This window comes from Pyrus communis, chromosome 15 (genome assembly GCF_041283825.1).
Source record: "Pyrus communis isolate YQ-2024b chromosome 15, ASM4128382v1, whole genome shotgun sequence".
In the NCBI taxonomy this organism is placed as follows: domain Eukaryota; kingdom Viridiplantae; phylum Streptophyta; class Magnoliopsida; order Rosales; family Rosaceae; genus Pyrus; species Pyrus communis.
Window position 1 is genome coordinate 42,183,158 of NC_142579.1, and position 23,031 is coordinate 42,206,188.

The 23,031-nt window shown below is 35.7% G+C and overlaps 2 protein-coding genes across 2 annotated transcripts; both read left to right on the forward strand.

The window, feature by feature from the left end:
- The first annotated feature begins 7,832 nt into the window (after nucleotides 1–7,832).
- LOC137745605 (uncharacterized) lies at nucleotides 7,833–12,992 on the forward strand. Its single transcript, XM_068485584.2, has 7 exons — nucleotides 7,833–8,341; nucleotides 8,886–10,835; nucleotides 10,937–10,991; nucleotides 11,383–11,531; nucleotides 11,806–11,892; nucleotides 12,197–12,325; nucleotides 12,678–12,992. Exons 1-7 carry the CDS (start codon nucleotides 8,273–8,275, stop codon nucleotides 12,750–12,752), a joined length of 2,514 nt encoding a protein of 837 aa, XP_068341685.1. The 5' UTR covers nucleotides 7,833–8,272; the 3' UTR covers nucleotides 12,753–12,992.
- Nucleotides 12,993–18,342: 5,350 nt separating this feature from the next.
- Nucleotides 18,343–20,296, forward strand: LOC137718374 (B-box zinc finger protein 21). Its single transcript, XM_068457915.2, has 3 exons — nucleotides 18,343–18,819; nucleotides 18,946–19,395; nucleotides 19,651–20,296. Exons 1-3 carry the CDS (start codon nucleotides 18,634–18,636, stop codon nucleotides 19,921–19,923), a joined length of 909 nt encoding a protein of 302 aa, XP_068314016.1. The 5' UTR covers nucleotides 18,343–18,633; the 3' UTR covers nucleotides 19,924–20,296.
- The last annotated feature ends 2,735 nt before the right edge of the window (nucleotides 20,297–23,031 follow it).

Sequence of the window (23,031 nt, forward strand, 5' to 3'; positions counted from 1 at the left end):
CTACATATTTTTATATAAATTTGTGGGGAGGAATGGTTTTTTCTAAAACTGATAGTAAAAGCCTAGTTTCAGAATAAGATAATCGATACAAAATTCATCTAAACAATAAGAAAAAAATTCATACACGGGTATCAAAGAAAAAACGTACTACTTTAGTCAATTCGACTAAGCCCAAATCTAATCGTGTTGAAACGGGTTATCTTTTCTACATTCTTCGGCAAAATAGCAACAAAATAATTAAAATTCATAAGTGTAACCAACTGTAGTGGGCCTGGACCCTACTAATGGAATTAATGCGAAAATCCCATTTCGAAGAGGTTTTTAGTTTTTAAGTCATATAATTGAATTTGGGCCGCCCCTACATTCATGGCCCAATTCAACGTATCCAAAAGTCCAGGTCAACCTACGAAACGGAATAAAATCGTTTCTGCAGGTCCGAAGGGCGGGAGGAAAACGACGTGATTACGACGTTGACAATTCCAACAGACCATTGGAATAGACTAGTATGTTCAAGCATTTCAAATGATTTTCCATGAAACGCTGCGTTTCAGCTGCGCGCGTTTGGGATCCTAAGCAAACCCCCATGCCACGTCAGAGTTAAAACGACGCCGCAACGTAAAGTAAAAGGTTTGAAAAAAGGAAATATAAGAAAAAGAAAAAGGGAAATTGTATTTAAATACATCTAACCTATTTCTACATTCAACTTACTTTCTGCACCCATTTGATTTTTAACTAAACTATTAATATCTCTTTAAACCCAAATTTAATATCTAACATACCCCCATAAACCCAATTCGATATGTGAATTTATTTTTATACTTATTTGATTTTTAACTCAGAAGCTGCTGCGGTAGGCTGTGGCATTTGACTGCTGAATAGTTACTGCCAAATCAGAGGTCGTTTGTTCTTGGAATACCACCGATAGCTGCTCACTTATTTTTCATTTCTCAGGTCCTCAGGTTGGGAATTTTTCACGCATGGTACTGGAAATGTAACGTTTAAATCCTCTATTAGCTCTCCAGGTGTGCAGAAACCCTACGCTCTGTCCTTTGTGTTCTTCAAAACCGAGTGCCAATTTTTCTTAGTGTCCTCATTTTTCTTGAATTCCCATAGCTTGCATTTTTGCAAGATACAAATCAATGGCTCGGCTGTTCATGTCTCTGATGTTCCAAACCTCGATCAAGTCACAGAAAATGTTGTCGTCTTGGCTGTACATTCTCCCTGGTTGGCTCAAGGTCTCGGCATTTCCATCGAATTAATTACTTGGAATTCAAGAAACAAAAAAGCAAGAGGAATTGGACTTTTGGAACTGGGGATTTTTTTTTTTTTTAATTGGGTGTGTGTGAATAGGTTTAAAAGATGAGGGTGAAGAAACGAAATGGGGATACAAATGGCCAAAGTTCGTGGTGATGGGACACAGAGGCAGTGGGATTGTGTGGTTGTGGATTAAGAGTAAGAGAGACAATACTTGAATTCAAATTTTTCAATATACACAATTCAAATACATAAATATAGATGTGGATGCAAATTTCCGCCTCCTTCTTCTTGGACGAAAATGCACATGCAAAATAATTAACACCTTAGATCAAGGCCAAGAGCCTCATGCGCCCACAATGAATGAGGGGTTTTGGCCGAAGAATCTCCGATGCCAAAGTTAGAATTTGAGGGAAAAGTGTTTAGAAAAATTTGGAGAATTTTGCAAGAGAGTTGGAATTAGGGTTTTGGAGAAATGAGATGATATTTATTGGGGTGTGGCTGGCCCCCTTTGGAGAGATGGGAACCGGCAACCTATGGTGGTTTTTGGGTGTAATTGCAAGATATTATGTCAAAATAATATATTGCAATCAATTAGAAAATTAATTAATTAATTAATTAAGGTAATTAATCCTATTTTGAATCAATTATTGTAGGTTACCTTGTAGGGAGGATTTGATGAAGATAGATGAAATAAGTTTTGAATAAATACCTATTTTGATCACTTTTGATCTTGATTGTGCCATGATTGTCTGCTGCTTGCGCGTAGAAGTTCTGGTGTGCCTCGAGGGTAATATTGTCCTTTTTGACCAAAAAGTACATGTGTCGCCTCCATAATTTTCTTGATTATTTTTTACTCCACAATAGATACATTAGTTATTATAAAACTTGGACCTATATGTAATTTCCTTCGAACTTGTATGGTTGACAAATCTAGTTATGGTGGAATGCAAAAAATTCTACCCACACATGAAGTCTAGATATATGTAAAAAAAAAAATTTACCCCAAATTTGGACAGAACTTAATTAACACTAAACTTTATTAATGACAGTAAATCATATTAGAGTCAAACTGCATTATAATTAAGTGTGAAATCGTAAACACTAGTTTAGTACATGAAATTTTAAGAGAATGCACATGTTAAAGACTTGAATCTTATTTTTGTCTTCCACTCGAGAATCATTCTTGAGGGGTCTTGAGCAGTAAGTTTCTTGCATGATACACAAATTGAGGTCCATAGGTGTCGAGAAATGCTTTGATGTTTTAATCATCTTCAAGATCCACAATATCATTAGTGGCTACATTCTCTAGTCCTCGAAGTTGCTTAAATTGATCCACACGCCCCTAGTATTTTGAGTACAAGTTTTTCACTCTAATATCACTGCTTGTTTGACTTTTTTTTATGCCACATGGTAGAAACTGGTGGCATAGGGTGACCATCACACAAATGTACCTACAATTTACAAAGTTATCAATCAACTTAGGGTGCGTTTGTTGCACTAGACTGTCTTGGACTGGACTAGCTTTAGAGATTAAGCTGAACTGGCTTAGATTAGACTAAGCTGGATTTGCTTAGTGAAGTGTTTGGTGCAGTGTCAGACTAAGTTACAGACTATATTTTTTTTGCCATTTTTAATTCACTTTTGGCTTAAAAATTAAACAAAAATTAATAATTTAAGGGCAGTGAAGTCTGGAAATGAATGGTCCCAAGCAAATTTTCTTTCCCCTTCTTCCCTTTACCCTTCCTCGTTTTTCTTCTCCATCGTTTTCTCTCTATCAAATTATGCATCAATCTCTTCCATTTCTTGTTTAATTAAGAGAATTTGTTGGTTAACCATTTGCCAAGCCTTCAGAGATTCCAAAAAGAAGGGCAAGCTTTATAGTAACCAATAAAACCGGCCAATCCCAGGAAAAAAAAAATAAAAAAAAAAAAACCCATAACCCAGAAGAAAAAAAACTCAAAAACCCAGAACAAAAATCGATTTAATGAGATTGCGAAGCAGTCATGGTGGAGATGACCCAGTCGATAAGGAGGCAAATCGAAGGCAAAGCCAAAATCAGTAGCTTCAAAGCCATAACCATGGCAATAGTAAAGCAGTGAATGAGAAGAAGATGACAGAGGTGACCCAGTCAACGAGGTCATTGTTGGAGATGAAGAAGTCGATGAGTTCGTGATCGGAGATAAAGCTGCGCCTGAAGCTTGCGCTGTCGAAATCGACGTCGATGAGGTGATTCGAGCAGGACGATGAAGTTCTTAGCTAGTCCGATGGTTTTCGACGGGACACGTTAAGAACGGCTAGTGAGGTTGTTAGTGAAAGCGAGTCCTGGTTAATCCCATTAGAACTAGCCCAGCCAGGAAACAAACATGGGACTGGTCTAATCTTTAGTCTAGTCCAGTCCAGTGAACTTTAGTGAGGGGAAACAAACACCCCATTAGAGTTCTCAAATAAGATAATATATAAAGAAAAAACATATCTTATACCTGGATAAAATGATGACATTCAGTTAGATAACCAATGGCAACCTCACGTAGGTCAGTATCACTTGATTGAGATTATGACTCTAGAGAGTATGGAAGAAATGTAATGCATTGTGTCATGCTCAAGTGTATCAAAACCATGTTACAACATGTAGCATTTATATGCCCCATATCTAGTATGGTCAACCAACTATACTCTGTTGCAAAACCATCTTCAAAATAATTAAGTACTCGCTCAATCTCCACATACTTGTTGTTCCCTACAAAACACTCCTGAATAAGAGAAGGCATGTGACGTAGTTGATGTAGTAAATCTCTTCGTACTTTACGCCATCCATTATCAATACCCAACGCCATAGATATGACTCTGTATCCACATTTTTCATCAGAAGTAAAATTCTAAAATTAACTAACGCGTCAACGATACTATGAATATATGATTACCTCATAAGTTGTAAATTGATTAGTATAATCCACTACACATTCTTGTCCAACCTCGTTGCCTCGATCAGAAGCTTCATTGAATTCTTATTACTAAAAAATAAATGAGAAAATTATGGTTACAGTAAAAAAACTTCAAGTTATGATTAACAACAAATGGACAAATAGCTACATTGATGCCATAATTTTGGGGTGTAGTCAGACTACACCGACATAGAAGAAAAAAATAATAATATAAAAACAGAATAAGCAATCCTTGCAATATCAAGAAGTCTTTTTGGTTTTTTTGCGGTGTAGACTTTGTATTAGGACTTTTAGGCAATACTATTTGCACCAATAACTACATTGATGCCATGATTTTTGGGGGTAGTTAGACTACGCCGACAGAGAAGGAAAACAAAATATAAAAACAAAAGAAGCAAACGGAATCCAAGGTCTTTGCAATGTCTGCAAGTCTTTTTGGTTTTTTGGGGTGCAGATGGAAAGTGGGAGACTGACTACAACAATTTACTGTTGCAGAAAGATAAACAAACTATGCAGGATTGATTGAAAAAAAAATAATTAAAACCGAAATAGTCATCTTCTAACCTCTAAAAAATTGAAATCAAACAAACAAAAAAAATCATAAATTGAGTCATACCTTAGTTGGAGGACTCAAAACTTTAAAATCACCATCCATCAATAGAAAACTTATTTTTCTCTATGAGAGATATTAGAGTTTTAGCTGGAATGAATGTAGGGTAAACAAAGAATAATCGTAGGGTTTAATTATAGTGTTTAGGTTTATTAATAAATTTGAGTTTTATTATTAATTTCATTTTGTATTTAATAGTAATTATGCAATAGGGTAAAATAGACAATTAACATTTAAAATTTTAAATTGGGTGCAAAAAGAGTTTAAATAAAATTTCCCAAACAAAAAGTTTGACGTCAAATGAACCCGGAGAGAAAAATATATTTGTGAAAATATGCCGGGAAAATGGGGACGACGGAAGCGGCGGGAGGAGGATGTTGTTGTTGTCGGACGTTGGATGCAATGGCGTAACCAAAAATTAGTCGGTGGGTGGGCTAAGCTAAAATTATCAAGTTTTTAATCCTATGTTGCCTACATAAGGTTATATAATAGTAAAAACTTGAATGTAGTAATTTGAAGCAAGAATTTTATGCTATGTTTTCTAGGTTTCTAGCCTTCAAAGCTTTCAAGTGAATAAAATAAGGAACCATTTGTGATATGGAAGTTTTAATTTATTACTATTAAATATAATATTGGTTAAAGTGATGAGTTTATTTAACATCTATTAGCTCTTATTATTCTTAAAAATAGGCTTACTAATAAAAATTTCATTTCTTATATGAAATATGACAATTAAAAATCATAAACTAACCTAAAAATTAATATTTTTAAGCTTGAAGAACTATACTCTCCCTATGCTATAGCCTGGGGAAACCTTGTACTTGGCTCCGCCCTTGGTTGGATGCCATCAGAGCCAATGCAGTTGGTGCAACTCATCATTCCGATCGAGTCATCTCGCCACGCCATGTCCTACGTCGGCGATCTTGGCCTCTTTCAATTCAAAGACGTAATCGTTGCTCTCGCATTTCCTCTTGCTCTTTTCAAATTTTTATTTTCAACTTTCTGCACATTTTTTGGAATTTTTGTTTTTGTTTTTGCTGCTCAATGCGGAAAATAGCCCGTTCCAGCGAATATACGCCACTCAGGTGCGTTGATTTTATATAATTTTAATTTTTTTTTACCAACGAATTAATTTAATTTCATACGATATGAGATAATGTGTTAACAGAGAGTAATTGCATGTGGAGTTTGGAAATCGGCCATTAACTGCAGTGGTTTTGTAAGTGATTTTGCAAAAAATTTGGTTAATCTTAAAATCTTGTTTGTGGATTTGAAATTTGTATGTTTTTTGAATCAATCATTAGTAAAAATGTAAATAAATTATGGAAAAACATTTAAAGTGCTTCTTGGAAGAAGCACATAACTGGTGCTTCTTGTAGAAAACACTTCAAATGCCTTTTGAAAGAAAAAAATATTTTCTCTAAAAACGCTTTTAGTCATTTTAAAAGGACACCCAAACGAGATCTTATTCGTTTAAGATGAAATTCTTTTACTGTTTCCTTTGACTGACGCTTAGGGATTTTCTGTTGTGGGAAACGACAACAGACCCATCAAAGCATGTTAAGCCCGGGTCAGTTAGTGCAAGGCCGTAGCCCAATGAACCACTTGGGCCATTGCCTTCGTTGCCGAGGCCCATTATGTAACCTCCATATTTAGCAGATTAGTCATGAAATTCGGGTCATGTAATATAACACAGGGCCTCTTGAACTTCTTCTGAACATGACGGTCCACGTAAATCATGTTTGCTGGATTCAATTTCCCTTTTTCCCTTCCTTTTCGAGAGGAATTTAAGATTAATAATGCTTGCTTACTTAATTGAGAAATTTATAAATAAATAAAAAATGTAAGAAAGAATGGGCATTGAGACCATGTTCAAATCTTCTGCACCACTTATCTCCTTAATAAAAAAACCACATTAAGGATAAATTAAGTCAAAAGAATGTGTATCAGTTAAATAAATAAATCACAAATAAACCATAAAGGATTTTCGGTGCAGAAAATTTGAACTTAGACCGAGTAGCCCTAGTTGATTTGATTTTTAATGTTTTAGGTATTGAAATAATGGGAAAGAGAAAAAAGAAAGCGTGTAAGATTAACTAGCTGCCGTATTTGATCCGATCTTAATTTTTTAGGTATTGAAGCTTAAATAAATGCGAAATAACACTATTAACAACCCTGTCATTTTCAAGAAAGAAGTAAAAAGTAAAATTGAACTTAAATCATAAGAAAAGCCCCAGAAGCCCTTTTTGGGAGTTGACACCCAACAAAATTGAAACTTACTGGATTTGCTGTACTTCTTTTTTCAGTTCACAACTTTGTTTTTCTCCATCATAGCTTTTGGTGACAAATTTGGTCACTTCACCAAATTTGTTTCCCGTCCACGCAACAATGTGTCAACACTTAAAATTTAGTGCACAAATTTAATGTTATGCTAAGACACTACATAATACCATATCTCAACTAGAAGTAAAACGCACCAATACAAATAAATTTAACATTTATTAGAAAACGGTACAGTGTGGTCTTCTATAAGTTTCTTTAAACATGTGAATATTGCAAAATCTTTCAAATTAAAAAAAAAAAAAAAAAAAAAACCTATATTTTTTTATTGTATATAAAAGAAAGGACACTTCTTAGTGCTGAAAAAATTCTTAGTTTGCTGAGAACACGATAGATGCACTAAATGTCATAATACAGATAGTTGAATACTAATTCAACAAATTATATTATAACACTTGTGTATCGGACTATTTTTTCCGTCATATGAATACATCTCGCCTTAGCGTTGGAGGAGGAGGGACTCTTGAGTCAACGGTCAACCAAGGGCATAGAAGTCCGTGACAACATGCAAGTCTATTAAACAGGAAAATGATTATTTTTTAGGAATTCCGTGATCTCGTCCATTTATCGTATATCGTATGATCAATTTTCGTTAAATACTTTTCATATTTAATTTTAAATTTTTAAATAATTATTAACCGCACAATTTACAATTAATCATATTCTTTTCCTTAGTTGCCAGCAAGCCGTAAGCACTGAGATACTCTCTCTCACCTGCACGACAAGCGAGAGAGCGAGAGAGAGAGAGAGAGAGAGAGAGAGAGAGAGAGAGAGAAACGGCTGAGTGGGTTGGCACGTGCCCTAATGCCCCACCCAACTAAACCCCTAAAACCCCGCCTCTTTAAAATCTCAGTCACCTGAGACCCCGGCGCCGTGCCCCCACCGCTCAATTCGCCGCCGTCCACGTTTCACAAAACCTCTGTAAAATCCTTTCCTTGTATGTTTTGTGTTTCCCTCAAAAACCCCTCCAGCCGCCACGAAGGCCTTTTCCCCTCCGCCTATTTTCGTAATTTCCCCTTTCTTCAAGCTTTTTCCATGCTTCCGTGAACAAGCACGCTCTATAGAGAGAGAGAGAGAGAGAGAGAGAGAGAGAGAGAGGGAGAGAGGAAGGCTGGCGGAGACCATGGGTGCTCTCGCTCCGTTCTCTCAGTGGATTCCCGCGGATGATATTCTGCTCAAGAAAGCTGTTGAGGTACAAATTCGGCTCTAAATTTCCTACGTTTTTTCGGAAAATCTGATGTTCATGGATCCTCGTAGTGTATTATTAACCTGGATTTTTCTGGTAATTTGTTTTCGTTATACATATGATGTTTGTTTCTTTTTTGGGTTTTCAAATTATTGGGGTTTTAGTGTGTTATGAATTCGAATTGTTTGAACAATGGACTTCGGGTTTATGTTTCTTGAATATGTTATGGGTTTAGCTATCCTCGTATTTAAGATTGAAATTATTGAAACAGATTCGATAAATTGGACAAATGCTAGATACAATTGAAGGTGAATACAGTTGAAATTATGTTGTTATGTGCTAGTACAATTGTCACTGCTGGTTTTCCTGCTGAGGTAGGCTGTATCTTTGTCGAATTAACAAGTATTCGCCTCTATTAAGTGTGTTGCGTCAGAGGGGAACTACCCGGTTTTGATTTTGTAATTATATTTATCATACAAGGAAAGTTTATCAGGAATTAGTATTCTCGAAAGTTATATTTGGACTTGGTACTCTTTTGCTCTGTTTGCAGGATGGTGCTTCCTTGGAGTCACTTGCTAAAGGTGCAGTGCATTTTTCTCGAAGATTTACTGTTCGTGAACTGCAAGATCGGTGGTATTCTCTCCTGTATGATCCAGTAGTTTCTGAAGATGCTTCTGCTCGCATGATTGAGTTTGAGAGTTCCACAACAACTGTTCCATTTGACAGGACAGGAAATTCAAAGGGAAAAAAATGTGAATCCGGGAAGAGAAAAGCTGAAAGTGTTCGTAGTAGTTACTATGCAATGCGTAAAAGGATTTGCAATGAGCCGTTTCATTCCATGGGCCTTAACTTTCTTGTTGCACCCAGTAATAACAACTATGATGGAAATGGAGATGAGCCTCTTTACGGAAATTGCATGAATGGAGATCCAACCTCAGCCTCTTTTGGCCTTGAGACATCAGATATGGATGCAATGCAAAATCTGATGGATGTCGGCACTGATGATACTTTTCATATGCTCCAGAACCCAGATGGGAATGATTTTCATATGGAACAAGGTAATATACATGAAGATATTATGACATGGAATGAATCTGAGGTGGATGAATTCAATCATCCGGAGGGATTGCCAGATTGCAGCCTGTTCAATGCCGATGACATAGGAATGAAACCTCTGTTTACACTTGATCAAATTAATGGCAACGAGGGAAACATGTGCACAGAGTTTGAAGGGAACAAGGCCTTTAATTCACCTGTTTCAAACACTGTTGCATTGTTTAACAACTTGGAGTATTCATCTCCACTTCCAGCTATGCCAGTTGATGTTGGTCTTAGAGAACATGATATATGCACCAGTGATTCTTTTGAACTTCATGAAAATATCGATAACAAGGCAAGAACAACAGAGAATGATGCTCATATTGGGATGGAGGTGGCCACTGAAATGCCATGCTGTGATTTCCAGAGTTCTGCAGCTCCTATTTGTAATGAAGGTTATTTGGCAGAATTGTCCAATTCGCTTTTAAACTTTACGAATGAGGAGCTCATGCTCGTGACTGCTGATGGAAAAGATGTGATTGATAAATCTTACTATGATGGCCTGAGCTCCCTTTTGTTGAGTTCACCGAAAGATGATGTTCTTTGTGAACCAACAACCATCAAAACTGAGCCAGAAACATCTGTAGCTCATGTTATGGACTCCATGAACCCATCTAGTACGTATCCTGGAGTGGTAGATGACAATAGAGGATCCCAAAATGCTGATGAACATATAGTCTGCCATTCAGACACTCCAATGCTATCATCTTCAACAGCTTCAAACTATCAAAATCCTGAATTGAGGGATGGATTTATCTGCTGCACATTAAACACCGAGGACCCAGAAATCCCATGCAATGGTGATATTTTTCTACCAAATCGTTCATCAACTTCTGAAGGGAATAAGCCAATATCTTTGTCCACTAGTGGTTTCCCTGTTAATAAGAGAAATAATCACACAGGGCCGTGCTTTATGCATAAAGAGCGAAAAAATCTTGGAGAACCTCATAGTACCTCTCAGATTAAAGGATCACATTTCTTACAAGAAAAGGGTCGAAAATCTCCACTAGGTAATTTCGGGGTGAAATTTGAGCTGTCTGATTTCCCCAGTGAGGTGGCATCTAAGAATGCAGGTCATGTTGGTGAAGGTCTGGGCCAAATTGATTCAGCCAATCCAAGTACAAGTGTTCAACCTGGAATCCTGAAGGAAGGCACTAGAGAGAGTATATCGGAAAAGCATCTCAGTTATAACTCAACTGAGTTTCATGTGGAGAACCCAGATTCTGGTGTCATTAAAAAGGAGCTTGATCCATCAGCTACAATTGGGGACGATATATCATTACATATGGAAGGGATGCCCACGTATATTGCTGAACCACAATTAAATCCCGATACATCGGATCAGCTGGGGCTTTTTGAGAGCGATGATGATATACCATGCTATTCGGATATAGAGGCAATGGTTAGTGTGCTAAAATGAAAATCATCGTGTTGATAGATTTGCTTTGCTTATCAATTTCTTAATTGATCTTATAGTTTCATTGACTTTTGTTCCACCTGCAGGTACTTGATATGGATTTGGACCCAGATGACCAGGATTTGTGTTCTAGTGAGGAAGGTAATACTCAATCAAACTATTATGCATCTAATGACCAGCTCATTACTTATTTTCTTTATACAGACTTATCCGTACTTCTCCTCTGCCAATCAAATCCTCTAAAATGGTATGCATTAACGTAATCTTATCAGTACTTCCCTTCTTCTGCCTATCAAATCCTGTGATAAATGGTGTGCATTTATGTAATGAGTGTGTTTATTATGCAGCATTCATGCTTAACCGACAGATGATACAGCATTCATACTAAATGATATGTTTTGAAATAGAACATTAGAACATTCCTAATCACGGAACTAATATTTTCTGTAAACCGATTGCATCATATGTGATGTAGGTTCACTGCATCAATATGCCTTATAAATTGTAATTTTATGCTGTTCTCTATGTGCAGTCTCAAAATATCAGGATGAGGACGCTAAGAGGAGAATCATAAGGCTGGAGCAGTGTGCTTATTCATATTTGCAAAGAGCCATTGCATCTCATGGAGCTTTTGCCATTTTGTATGGACGTCATTCTAAGCATTACATTAAGAAGCCCGAGGTATTTCGATTGCCATATGGACCCTTCTTTTGTCTTTTCCTGCTACCTGGGGTTGGTAGGTTTTCACCCCATAGCTGTATTTGGAAGTGATGTAATTATGGAGCAAGAGTTATGTGTATAACTTAATCACTGTCATAAGGAATATTAAGGATCCATCTAGGTTTTGCTATGATGTGCAGATTTAGTCGAAAAGAAGAATTGAAAACTGATGGTCCAATAAGTCTGTGTCAGACATGGATTGATTATGTGAATGAATAGCTATCTATATCTGCAGGTTGTATTGGGTAGAGCAACAGACGATTCTGTTGTTGACATTGACTTGGGAAGAGACGGTCGTGGTAATAAGATCTCTCGGAAACAGGTAATATTATTGTTGACCACCTTAACATATTCACCATACCGGTGATGCAATTACTTGCATTTTTCTTTCCTTCCAAAAGTTTGGAAATAAAGATTATACATACATGCCGGATAAGGCGTGGGGACAGTTTGTTCTAAGTAGTGTTCTCAATGATGTGGTAGAAAGAAATCCCCCAAGACATTTAGGATTTAGCTAATTAAATCGCGATAGCAATGACAGGGTTGAACTTCGGTGTCTTCTGATTATGCTGTTTACGTCTTCTTGCTAACCCCAAAAATTTATTTAATTTTAATGTGTTTGTTAGGCAATGATAAATATGGATAAAGATGGATCCTTCCATCTGAAAAATCTTGGGAAGTGTTCAATCTCGGTAAATAGCAAGGAAGTAGCCCCTGGACAGAGTCTAAGCCTCAGTTCAAGTTGCTTGATTGAGGTATGTTCTTACAATTTCGTTTGCTAAAACTTCATTTTTCTTTGAATTTCTTAGCTGTTTATTGTGCAATGTCTCTGTGAGGCTGTGCATAAGTCTTGATTGTCATACCTCAAAAGTCGTTTTTATACTAGTCAAATTTTTGGGTTGGTGATCAAAATGCTCAATACATTGTGTACGTTATCTTAAGTCATTGATAGACCATGGTGTTTCAAATAGATTGGGGTTTTCCTGCCGTAATAATCTCAAGCCAAACACTAGAATTACACTCTGGTTCACGTAACACATGTTTCGGGCAGCTTGATCGCATCATATTTAACTAAACGATATTCTGTAAATGATGAATCTTGCACAGATACGGGGAATGCCATTCATATTTGAGATGAACCAAACACGCGTGAAGCAGTATTTGGAAAGCATCCCCCAATAGCTGAAGGCAAAGAGCACCGATTGTGAATGATAGCGGTGGTGCCAAGAACGGTACAGTATTCAGAAGGTGCTAATTTTTCCTGCAGCTTCTGGGGTTCACTAGTTGAAGCCACTTCTCTTCTGTTGTATACAATTGTCGTTGAAGAAGGTGGTCTGTAATTTGACAACATATTTACTTTCTGCTTATTGTTTTTCTATTCGAACTCATAAATCAATAGGACCACAGTTTGTTTTTCTTTGATTTAAGGATATACTAATCTAATTTAAACGAAGGATTCAAATTTAAAATCTCAATTATTGAAGAACAGAAAGAAAAAAAAAATTGGGGTCTTTCAAAAAGGCGCGACAAAGCTTTTCAATCTCGTTTTTCAAACCGAAAGCTTTTAAAGAGAAGGAGCCTGTCCATCATGGCAAATCTCGAATCCTGTTTTCAATTTTTTTTAATAGAACTACACTACTAGATGATTCCTGTAGCTGAATTCTAAAAATAAAAATAATTTTAATGTAAAACAAATTTTTCCGTTGCCAGGAGTTGAACTTGGAATAACAAATTTAGCTGTTATATGAGGAGTAAAAATGTACTGATATTTGTGCTATCTATTAATAAAAAATTTAGTATCAACAAAAAAAATAATGAAAATACTGTTATATTATTTTGGGAACTTTAACGAAAAACTCTGGTATTGTTCATTTTATCGAAAAATCACATTTTTACATTAAAAAGTCAATTCTGGTACTATTCACTTTACCCTTTTATTTTGTTCTTATCGTTAAAATTCAAAATTTTCAAATCATTTTCATTAATTTTTCTTATTGTTTTATGCATAATTAAAAAAAAATATTAAAAAAAATTATAGGCATTAAAATAATTTCGCCAATAAATATTGCTTTTTTCATCCATCTACGTGTAACAATAGTTATACTTGTCCTCTTTCTTTTTGTCACTCTCTACTTTTACTTTTTTTTTTTTAATATTTTTTTAATTTTATTTAATTAAAACTCCATTTTAATTCTTTTTTTATTATTTAAATTTCTATATATTTGGGACAAAAAGACAGGCTAACCTTGTCCCCACGGGAGAAATCCCTTCATTGAGGGAAAACCTTAGCCAAAGCTATTCGAGTCCTTTACTTATATTATCGATGACCATCATCAATTAAGGTATCGTCACTACTATTAGAGCTTCACTATAAGAAATTTTAAATTTTTGTTAAACTGGCAAGTGAATTGTTGTTTATGTGCATCATAGTAAATACTATTTGTTTATTGTTTTTTATTTCTACATCTGTTTCTTTTTCATTTTTCTCCCTCATTTCGTTTTTGAGTTTTTTTTCTTCTTTTTTCAGTTTTAGTAACAACGAGGGACAGTGTCCTGTCAAAATAGTAATCACAAATAATGAAGACAATAATATTAAAGATTGAAGCCATATAAGAAATTTATCCTCACACAGTGCACAGCGCATATGTCCAGCTTATGCAGCAACATACCTGTAATAAATATGTAAACTTCCTGATATTTATATACATATGACATGTATACATATATAATATATAGACATAAATCTAATGCATGGGGAATTATACATTTCCAGCCTGAGCACATCCTGTTCTTCAAAATAATGAAACGTATTGGAATCAAACCCTAATACAAAATATTCACAAGACCTATCTTTTGATCCTTCTTTGTCCCTTCAAGATTATTTAATTCTGGTATAATTTTTTTTTTTTTTCTTTCTGATCTGAGTTATAACAGCATTTAAATGATATCACATTCACATAACCGATGAGGGTTTGAGCACAAACGTGAATAAACCCTAATCAGAGGTTAATGCGTGCAAATGATATCACAAAGCAAGCATTTAATGACCACATTCACATAACCGATGAGGGTTTGAGCACAAACGTGAATAAACCATAATCAGAGGTTAATGCGTGCAAATGATATCACAAAGCAAGCAATAAGTTTCGTGGCACCAGTTATTTATTTGACAAGTGCTACAGTTTTAATTCTATGAGAAGAGTTTGGCTCTTTAAAGTTGAGGAGGAGTTCCTCCTCAAAATACTTTATGATCTATACAAAATTTCGTGCTTATAATTAGACCGTTCATATTATACATCACTATGTGAAGATCATCTATGTAAAAAATCAACTAAAACTAAGATGATTTGTCATTCAATTGTAGCAAATACTTTAGATAGACGGTTCATAATGCTTTTATCAAATCTGTCAATCTGTTTTTAACTTTTTTATATAGTTCAATGACTCAAAAATCTTAATTTTAATTCATTTTTTGTAAAGATAATATTTACATAATAATAATTTATAATATAAACGATTTCGTTTATAAGCACAAAATTTTATATATAGATCACTACGTATTTTAAGCAGAAGTGAAGTCTCCCTCTAATTATATCATCTTTCAATTGCATCTTAATTTGGCCGACATGAAAATTATAAACAAACAAAGGACATTACTGCACAATGATCACTGTGAAATCCAGAAAATGGATAATGATTCTCTATAGAAAAATGCTAAGGACTCCCTCAAAAGTATAGCCCCATCTCTCTTAATAAGTTGGTTTTTACTTGCTAGGATTTTAGACTAGAGTTGAAATAGTGAAATATATTTATTCCTACGTTCGATGTTTTGTGTTTAAATCTCTATTCCACCACTAGCCAGTGTGCGTTAATATGTAGCTAGGTCTTTGTCAAGGGGTTCCAGTCTACTTGATTAGATAGATATTTTCAGATAATCTATTATATAATAGACACTATATACTTCAATTATCAAACTAATAGTCGTAGAATAATTATCTGGACCAGTCAAGCACGATAAAGCTTCATATTCTTCCAGAAAATACATAAAGAATATCGTTCCTTGTCCCAAATAGGTATGATGCTGCTGGGCGACCGATTCCCTCTCGTCATCAGTACCATATCTTCCCATCAAAACTTTAACGAGCTGAATTTCATATAAATTTTGCCAAAAGAATATGTACTTTTGCTACTAAGTTATTCATTAAGTAGTAATTAATCAATAATCATGTTCATATTTTTATAGGCAAATTGTCACCTATAAGGCTATAATGTGTGAGGATGTGAATTGTTGTTTTCATGTCGAAAAACTATGAGATTTTGCATGTGTGTATTGGGGCTAATCTATGGTTAGGGTAAGTTGGGTCACTCCCTTGACTAATTACCAAGTTTTAGAGTTAAAAGTTTTAACTTTCTTCGTGGTGTTAGAATATCAAAGGGTAAACTGGGTTCTCAGGTATCTGCCCATACTGCCATTAGAAGAAAATATTGTATAAAATTAAAGATCAAATTTTCCTATAAAGAAAACCTCCAAGGAAAAGGATGCATAGAATTGTATCCAAATGAAAAAGCAAAATTAACCAAATTGTAGTTATTGGGGCTGGCACAGTATTAGGACGAGTTCGGTGCTTGATAAAAGTTAGGTCAAGGTTCGTCGGCGGTGCAGAAATAGCTTTCAGCAGTCGTACTAGCCCCCAGAAAAGGGAGATAGCAACATGCATGGGGAGGTCTTCGTTACGTACATATACACAAAATACAACCGTCGAGACAGCCGAGACTCAAGGCAGAGTCTGGCCTACTTTTCCATGCCTACCATAAAGACGTCCATGATTTCACAGACACAAAGTTGAAGCCACCCCATCCCCCAATTTTAAAGAGCAAAGCGGTCCCATGATCCTTAATTCCCGATAAAAAAAAAATAGAGGATTCGAGATTCGCTCATTGCTCGAAACTTCAACAATAATCTAGATCTGGTGGCAATATAAAATATGTTTTGTATAATGCTCCACTTACCAGAACCCTAATAGGCTAATATTCTATTGTATTTCATTTAAATATGTAATCCGACCCTGCTCCTCTTTTTAACAATAATAAATCTTTTAGAGTGGATGTTTGCAATGTTTTATTTTTATTTACTTACCGTTATAGTTTGGTATTTATTCATTTTCACTTATAAGTGTAAGTGAGAAGTTTTAAATTTGGTTTTCTTCAAAAAATGAATTTGAACTAAATTATTATGTTTGGTTCATTGTGAATTTTAGCTTATTCATCAATCCTTTAATATATATAATATCGTATGTATTAAAAAAATATAATCTATTTACTAAAAAGTTGTTAGCTTTCATAATGGAATGGACCTCTATTGTTTAGTGCTTCACAATAAAATAATATTGTAGCATCACAATAAGTGCTCATTTTGAACCGTTTTTAAAATAGCTGAAAGTGTTTTTAATAGAAACTTCAGTGATGATTTTAGTGATCTTATACAACTAGATATTAGTATTTATACACCCAACACAATCTTATTGACGAGTGCTAGAGTCAGTAGTTTAATATTCATGTCTGAACTTATTCTGTCCATATATATTCCATGTATGCCAACCTCAAAGGAAAATCACATTCAATTTGGTCACTTTCGCAATCAATTATATAAGGGTATGAACTATATATATGAAAGATCCTTCTTCCTTTTCGAATAACCAAAAGACATAAGAAGAAGAAGAAGACGACGTAAGATCACATGATATCTTCTCGATCTTGTGTTGTCACACCACCACAATGTATCTATGTATGTATTTCATGTTAATATTCAGTCTTTGATGAATTGAACTGAATTTCCACGTTTAATTTTTTAGTGTGTGGAGTGGCAGGGTAGTAGTACTTGAGCTAATAGCAGAATTGACGAAAAATTGAGCGCATAAACATTCTAAGATTCATATAGCCGACTCCACTTAATGTGATAAGGTTTAATTGTTGTTGTTGGAGTGGCAGGAAAGTAATAGCTAGCAACGTTAGCAGGTTCGAGTCTTGCTCAGATAAACAAAGCCCTCCTCCTAGATTTGGAGATCACATGATATCAGTTGCAATGCCAGAATGGGTATAATAAGGTGGTCCCATATAACTACTAAAATCAAAAGACTAAATAAAAACTAAAAAGTGATTACTCAACTTGGAATTCACGATGAACAAATTATTTATTGATTGATTAAGAGCAATTCGAGAAAGAAGTAAAAGTAGAAAAATGCACTTTTGTTGGGAGAAAAAAAATCTGAGTACAACAACATGATGACGTAATTCATTCAGCGATTTACACAAAAATTTGAAATTTTATAGTTTTAGTCGTACTCAATCGTATAAAGATGGTCTCGTGTATGTAGAAAAAAACTGATCCAAAACAGAAATGTCAATTTAATAGTGGCGCATAATATCACAAGTTACTATGTATTTTAATTTTCTCATATTAGTTTTGAAACATTATCACGTTAGTCACATTAGCATTGGTCTTTGCCCTAACCCTAACCCTAACCCTAACCCTACCGGCTACCCCGACTTCCTCACTTCCTCGCACATGCATGCTTCCCCAAAAGACGAACCAATTACCAAAGCTGGAAATGAAAAACAATTAAACCGGAACCTAAAAGTAGTAAACAAACGAACCCCAAATTATATGGAGCTTTTATCCCACTCTCACTACATGGCTAAATTGGGTAACTGTAATTTGTTAAATATTCACTGACCAAAACCATTTAATAAAGCAACCACCTCCCAACCCTTCGGACCTCTCAGCATCTTCCTTTTACTAGCTCACTCCACCATTCTCGCTCTGTTAAAGTTAGAGAGAGAAAGGGAGAGGCGAGAGAGAGATGACCATAAATAGTTCCCCAAGATTTCCCAGTATCCCTGTCGATATTTTATTACTCGCCGGTACTTTTGACCGTCCTCATATTTGTTCTCTTTAAGTATCCTCTGTTTTCTTCAAAGAACCTCCACTCCCACTGCCTCCTTTTCCTCTTTACCTATTTCCCTTAGATTTAGCTTCTCTTTCTGTTTTGGAAGTTCAAAACTGATGAAGATCCAGTGTGATGTGTGTAACAAGGACGACGCCTCGGTGTTCTGCACTGCCGACGAGGCCGCGCTCTGCGACGCTTGCGACCACCGTGTCCACCACGCCAATAAGCTCGCTTCCAAGCACCACCGTTTCTCTCTCGTCCACCCCTCGTCTAAGGAGTTCCCCGTCTGCGATATCTGTCAGGTATATATTAACTTACTGACTTGTCAGCGCTCGATTGCTACTGTATATATCCTCCCTCTACGGCTCTACCCTCTAAACAATGGTCGCTCGATTTTCTGATTTGGGTTTCTTAATCTTCATCTACAGGAGAGAAGAGCCTTCTTGTTTTGCCAGCAGGACAGAGCGATTCTGTGCAGAGAGTGCGACCTTCCAATTCACAACGCCAACGAGCACACCCTGAAGCACAACCGATATCTTCTTACAGGTATTAAGCTCTCCGCCACCTCCGCCCTCTACAAATCTTCGCCGCCGCGGCCAACTGTAGCAACTGCTAGTTCTGAAACCGCCGCTACCGATCTCAAAAAGCATCAACCTTCAACCAAGAAATCTGTTTCCGCCGCCTCTCCTGCAATTTCAAATCCAAACCCACCTCCTATGTCTGTCAAGAATTCAACTTCAACCGCTGCAATCGACAAAGGCGGTGGAAATTTGGTGGGTGCGACTAGTACCATATCCGAGTACTTGATAGAGACGCTTCCGGGCTGGCACGTTGAGGACTTTCTTGATTTTTCTAATGCCCCGTTTGGTTTCTCTAAGGTTTGCATTGATTTATCTCGTTCTTCCCTATTTTTTCTTGAAATTTCCAAATTCGGGTCGGAATATGATTTTTGCACACTTCTGTTTGTTTCAAGTCTCTTGATTCTCGTTTGATTTATTTCACACCAACAACGATAAGAGAGAATGAGTTTGCAGAAATCACTTCTCCTTTGAGTTTTGTTATAATCTGTCATCAATTAGTTATTTAGCCTGGTGGATCTGACATTTTGCAGTTTGTTTTATTGGTTATGGCAGGCCGACAATGATATGATGCTGTCGTTTTCGGAAGCCTATCCGGAAAGCAATCTGAACTCTTTCTCGTCGGAAAATATGGGGATGTGGGTCCGACAGGCATCACAAGCTCCTCCGTATCAATATTCACATATGGGCGGTGGGTTCGTTGGCTTCGAAGAGACAAAGCAGGGTACAAACATGAAAGCCAGCAACAGAATGTGGATGGATGACGGCTTCACAGTTCCTCAGATTAGTCCTCCATCTGTTGGCTCCAAGAGTTTCAGACCTTTCTGACAGAACATTTAGAGCGGAGAAGCGATTTACGCACACATTTTCTCGTTCTACACTTTATGTTTATTTTTGTCGTTTAAGTCTAAAGGTGTGCAGACGAAAGAAAAATGTCGTGTGGAAATCACTCATTTAACATGAACCGATCCTTAGATCATTTTGAAGTTAATTTTAACGCAGGGATTTCGTTTGTTTATTTTCTTTGGTGGGTTTAGTTCGATCTCTTCGTCCCACCTTTTGTATGAAGGGAGCTTTTGAAGACCTCGACAAACCCAGTTGGAGTGCTTCAGCTCCCTTCTCTCTCTCTTTCTCCCCTTTGTACTTATTGCGGAATGCAAACATCCATGTAAATATCAACTGCAGCGTGCTTTGTTCTTTATATTTGCTTTCAGTTTCCAAAATATGTATGGAATCGGGAAAAGTGAAAAGATTTTCGGAAAATAGTAGAAAAGATTGGCCAATGCGACTACAAGAGTACTTTAGAAAAAATTAATTTGAAGTGTGTGATGATCATACCAGCATATAATGTTATTGATACATGTGTTATATATAATTTGAATGAGTGACATAATTGATATGTCATCAATCTAGTTAGGGGTGTGTAACATCACGTCAAATGAATTTATAAAATCATGTATGTTAAGTGGACCTAATTAAGACGGTGTAACATAACGTGCAATGACTTTAAAAAACCATGCATAGCAAGAAGACCTAACAAAGATGGTGTAACATCACATAAAATGAATTTATGTACCATGCATGGTAGAAAGACTTATGACATGAATCAACTTTGAACGACATGTCATGACAATTCAACCAAAAAATGTCCTCATTTCTTTCACCCAAGAGTATGTGACATGGGAATGGAAGGTAGAGAAATTTTAAGTAGATGGTTGTGATGGTGAAGATGTTGACAGTCAGATATGCATGGAAAGATAAGTACAGAGAGGCAATTGACAAAGAAAAAGTACAGATTTGACCCAAAACAAAAAAATACAGAAGGGCACAAAATGATGGTCATGTTTTGTCTTGAGGCACTAGTTTTTAGTCGTAGCAGCAAGTGCTACTGCAGCGTCCCTTTCACTTACAAAACTAGAAAATTGGTTTGGTTTCATCTTGGTATAATTAAAACCTTTGGACTTGGTATACATTATACCAAGGGAACTGATATCTCAGCCACCTTTCATGGCGAGTTACAAAGGAAAGAACAAGAAGTTCAGTCATGCACGAAGGAATTGGATCTCCTCTGGATCCAAGAGAATTGAACTTACTAATTAATGAATCTGGATCATTGAAATTTGATCCAACGGTTACAATTATTATAAATTTTAGAGATACCCCATATTTTAACCGTTTGATCAAATTTTAATAATCCGAATACATTGATTAGTGAGCTCAATTCATTTGAATCCGATTCCATGCATGAAGATCCCGTTTGACTGGTAGTCCAAATATAAAACTCTTGGTGGACCCACAACGGCACAACACATGGTTTAAAAAAAAATAAAAAATTTCTTCTTTTTACCTAGTGTGGTTAACATCGATGTGAAGTGTGAATGCGGAAATGAGGGAAGAAACCCTAGCACATGGTGTAATTTTGCTGTGGGGTCCAGTTAATTGTCTCAGAGATTTTAAGCATGTATTAAAATTTAAAATCCTTTTGGGTAGGATAATTTGGATTTCATATCGCGAAGCTAGTAATCTCAAACTTTACCCACCACCCAAATCCTAACCCTACTAGCACAGTCGCATCTTGAAAAATTGGGCGTACGTGTTTAAATTGTGTACAAATTCCCAGTCAATTTATACAACTATGGCCCTATTTGCATCACATGCTTATTTGACGGTGCTCAGCTTTTTGAACCGGTGGTCCACTTTTTAATCAAGATATCAAGTTCGACTATCCACGAACTCCCATTTTTCACTCTTGTTAAGCATCTACATCCGTTGAAGAAAAATTTAATTGGGTTGTCAAGATGTTGGATTTGACTCTGAAGAACGGAATAACATTTTTCGTTTTCATTATTTTATGTATTAGTTAAAAAATTACAAACATACGATGTGATGCATAAGGAAATCTTTGGAAACGAGGATAATATTGGCAAGAAATAAATTAACAAAAGCGGAAGAAAGAGGGATTTTGTAATTCCGCTGGAGTTAGTTTAATAATAAGGATGTGTTATCCACACATTTTATTTTACTTCTCACATACCTTTGATAATTTTTGTCCATTGATCTTCTTCAATTCATTCAATTCGACGGCCGAAAATTAAAAAGATATGTAAGAAGTAAAATAAGGTGTGTAGATATCACATCCCTAATAATAAATGTCGTTGCTCTCGTGTCTCACCTTGTTGGCACCATTTTATACAAACAGTTGTCTGTGGGCCTCAATGAAGACGTCTCATTTTCTGCCACATGTATTTTCTTATATATATTTTGGGGATGTATTCAATTGAGAAGTTGAGAGACTTTAATGAATTTATAAATTTATGAATTTTTATGGAGGTTAATTGATTTATAGAGATTTTATATAAAATTTTGATTCAATTCCCTCGAAATCTCATGGGGGAAGGGTGAGATTTGTGGATTCTTATAATACACTACGAAATCTCTCTAATTCCCTCTAATTCCTCAACTTTCTCAAATTCTTTAAAATCAATTTCTAATTGAATACACCTGAATGTTATAAACTTCTTTAAAATCCTAATTGAATACATCCGAATTTCTAAGGATTTTAATAAACTATCTTAAAATTCTAATTCAATACACCTTGAATTTCAGAGAATCATTTAAAATCTTGATTGAATACCCTAGATTCATTAACTGAATTAAAATCTCTTAAAATCGCAATTGAATACACCCCCAATCTTTTATATATTTTGGTCAGATTTAATGAAAATTTTCTAAAACGAATATAAATAAGTAGGACATATTCACTGTTGGATTCTTATTATAACTTTTATAGATTTCCTATTTCTATTAGGTTTCAAATTCGCTGCATATAAGTAGGAGAGATTCAGTGTTGGGTTGCATATTAGAATTGCAGTTGGTCGTCCGATTCCTGCGGCCATGTGATCTTCTGAATCTGATGAGCAGTTGTCATCAAAATTC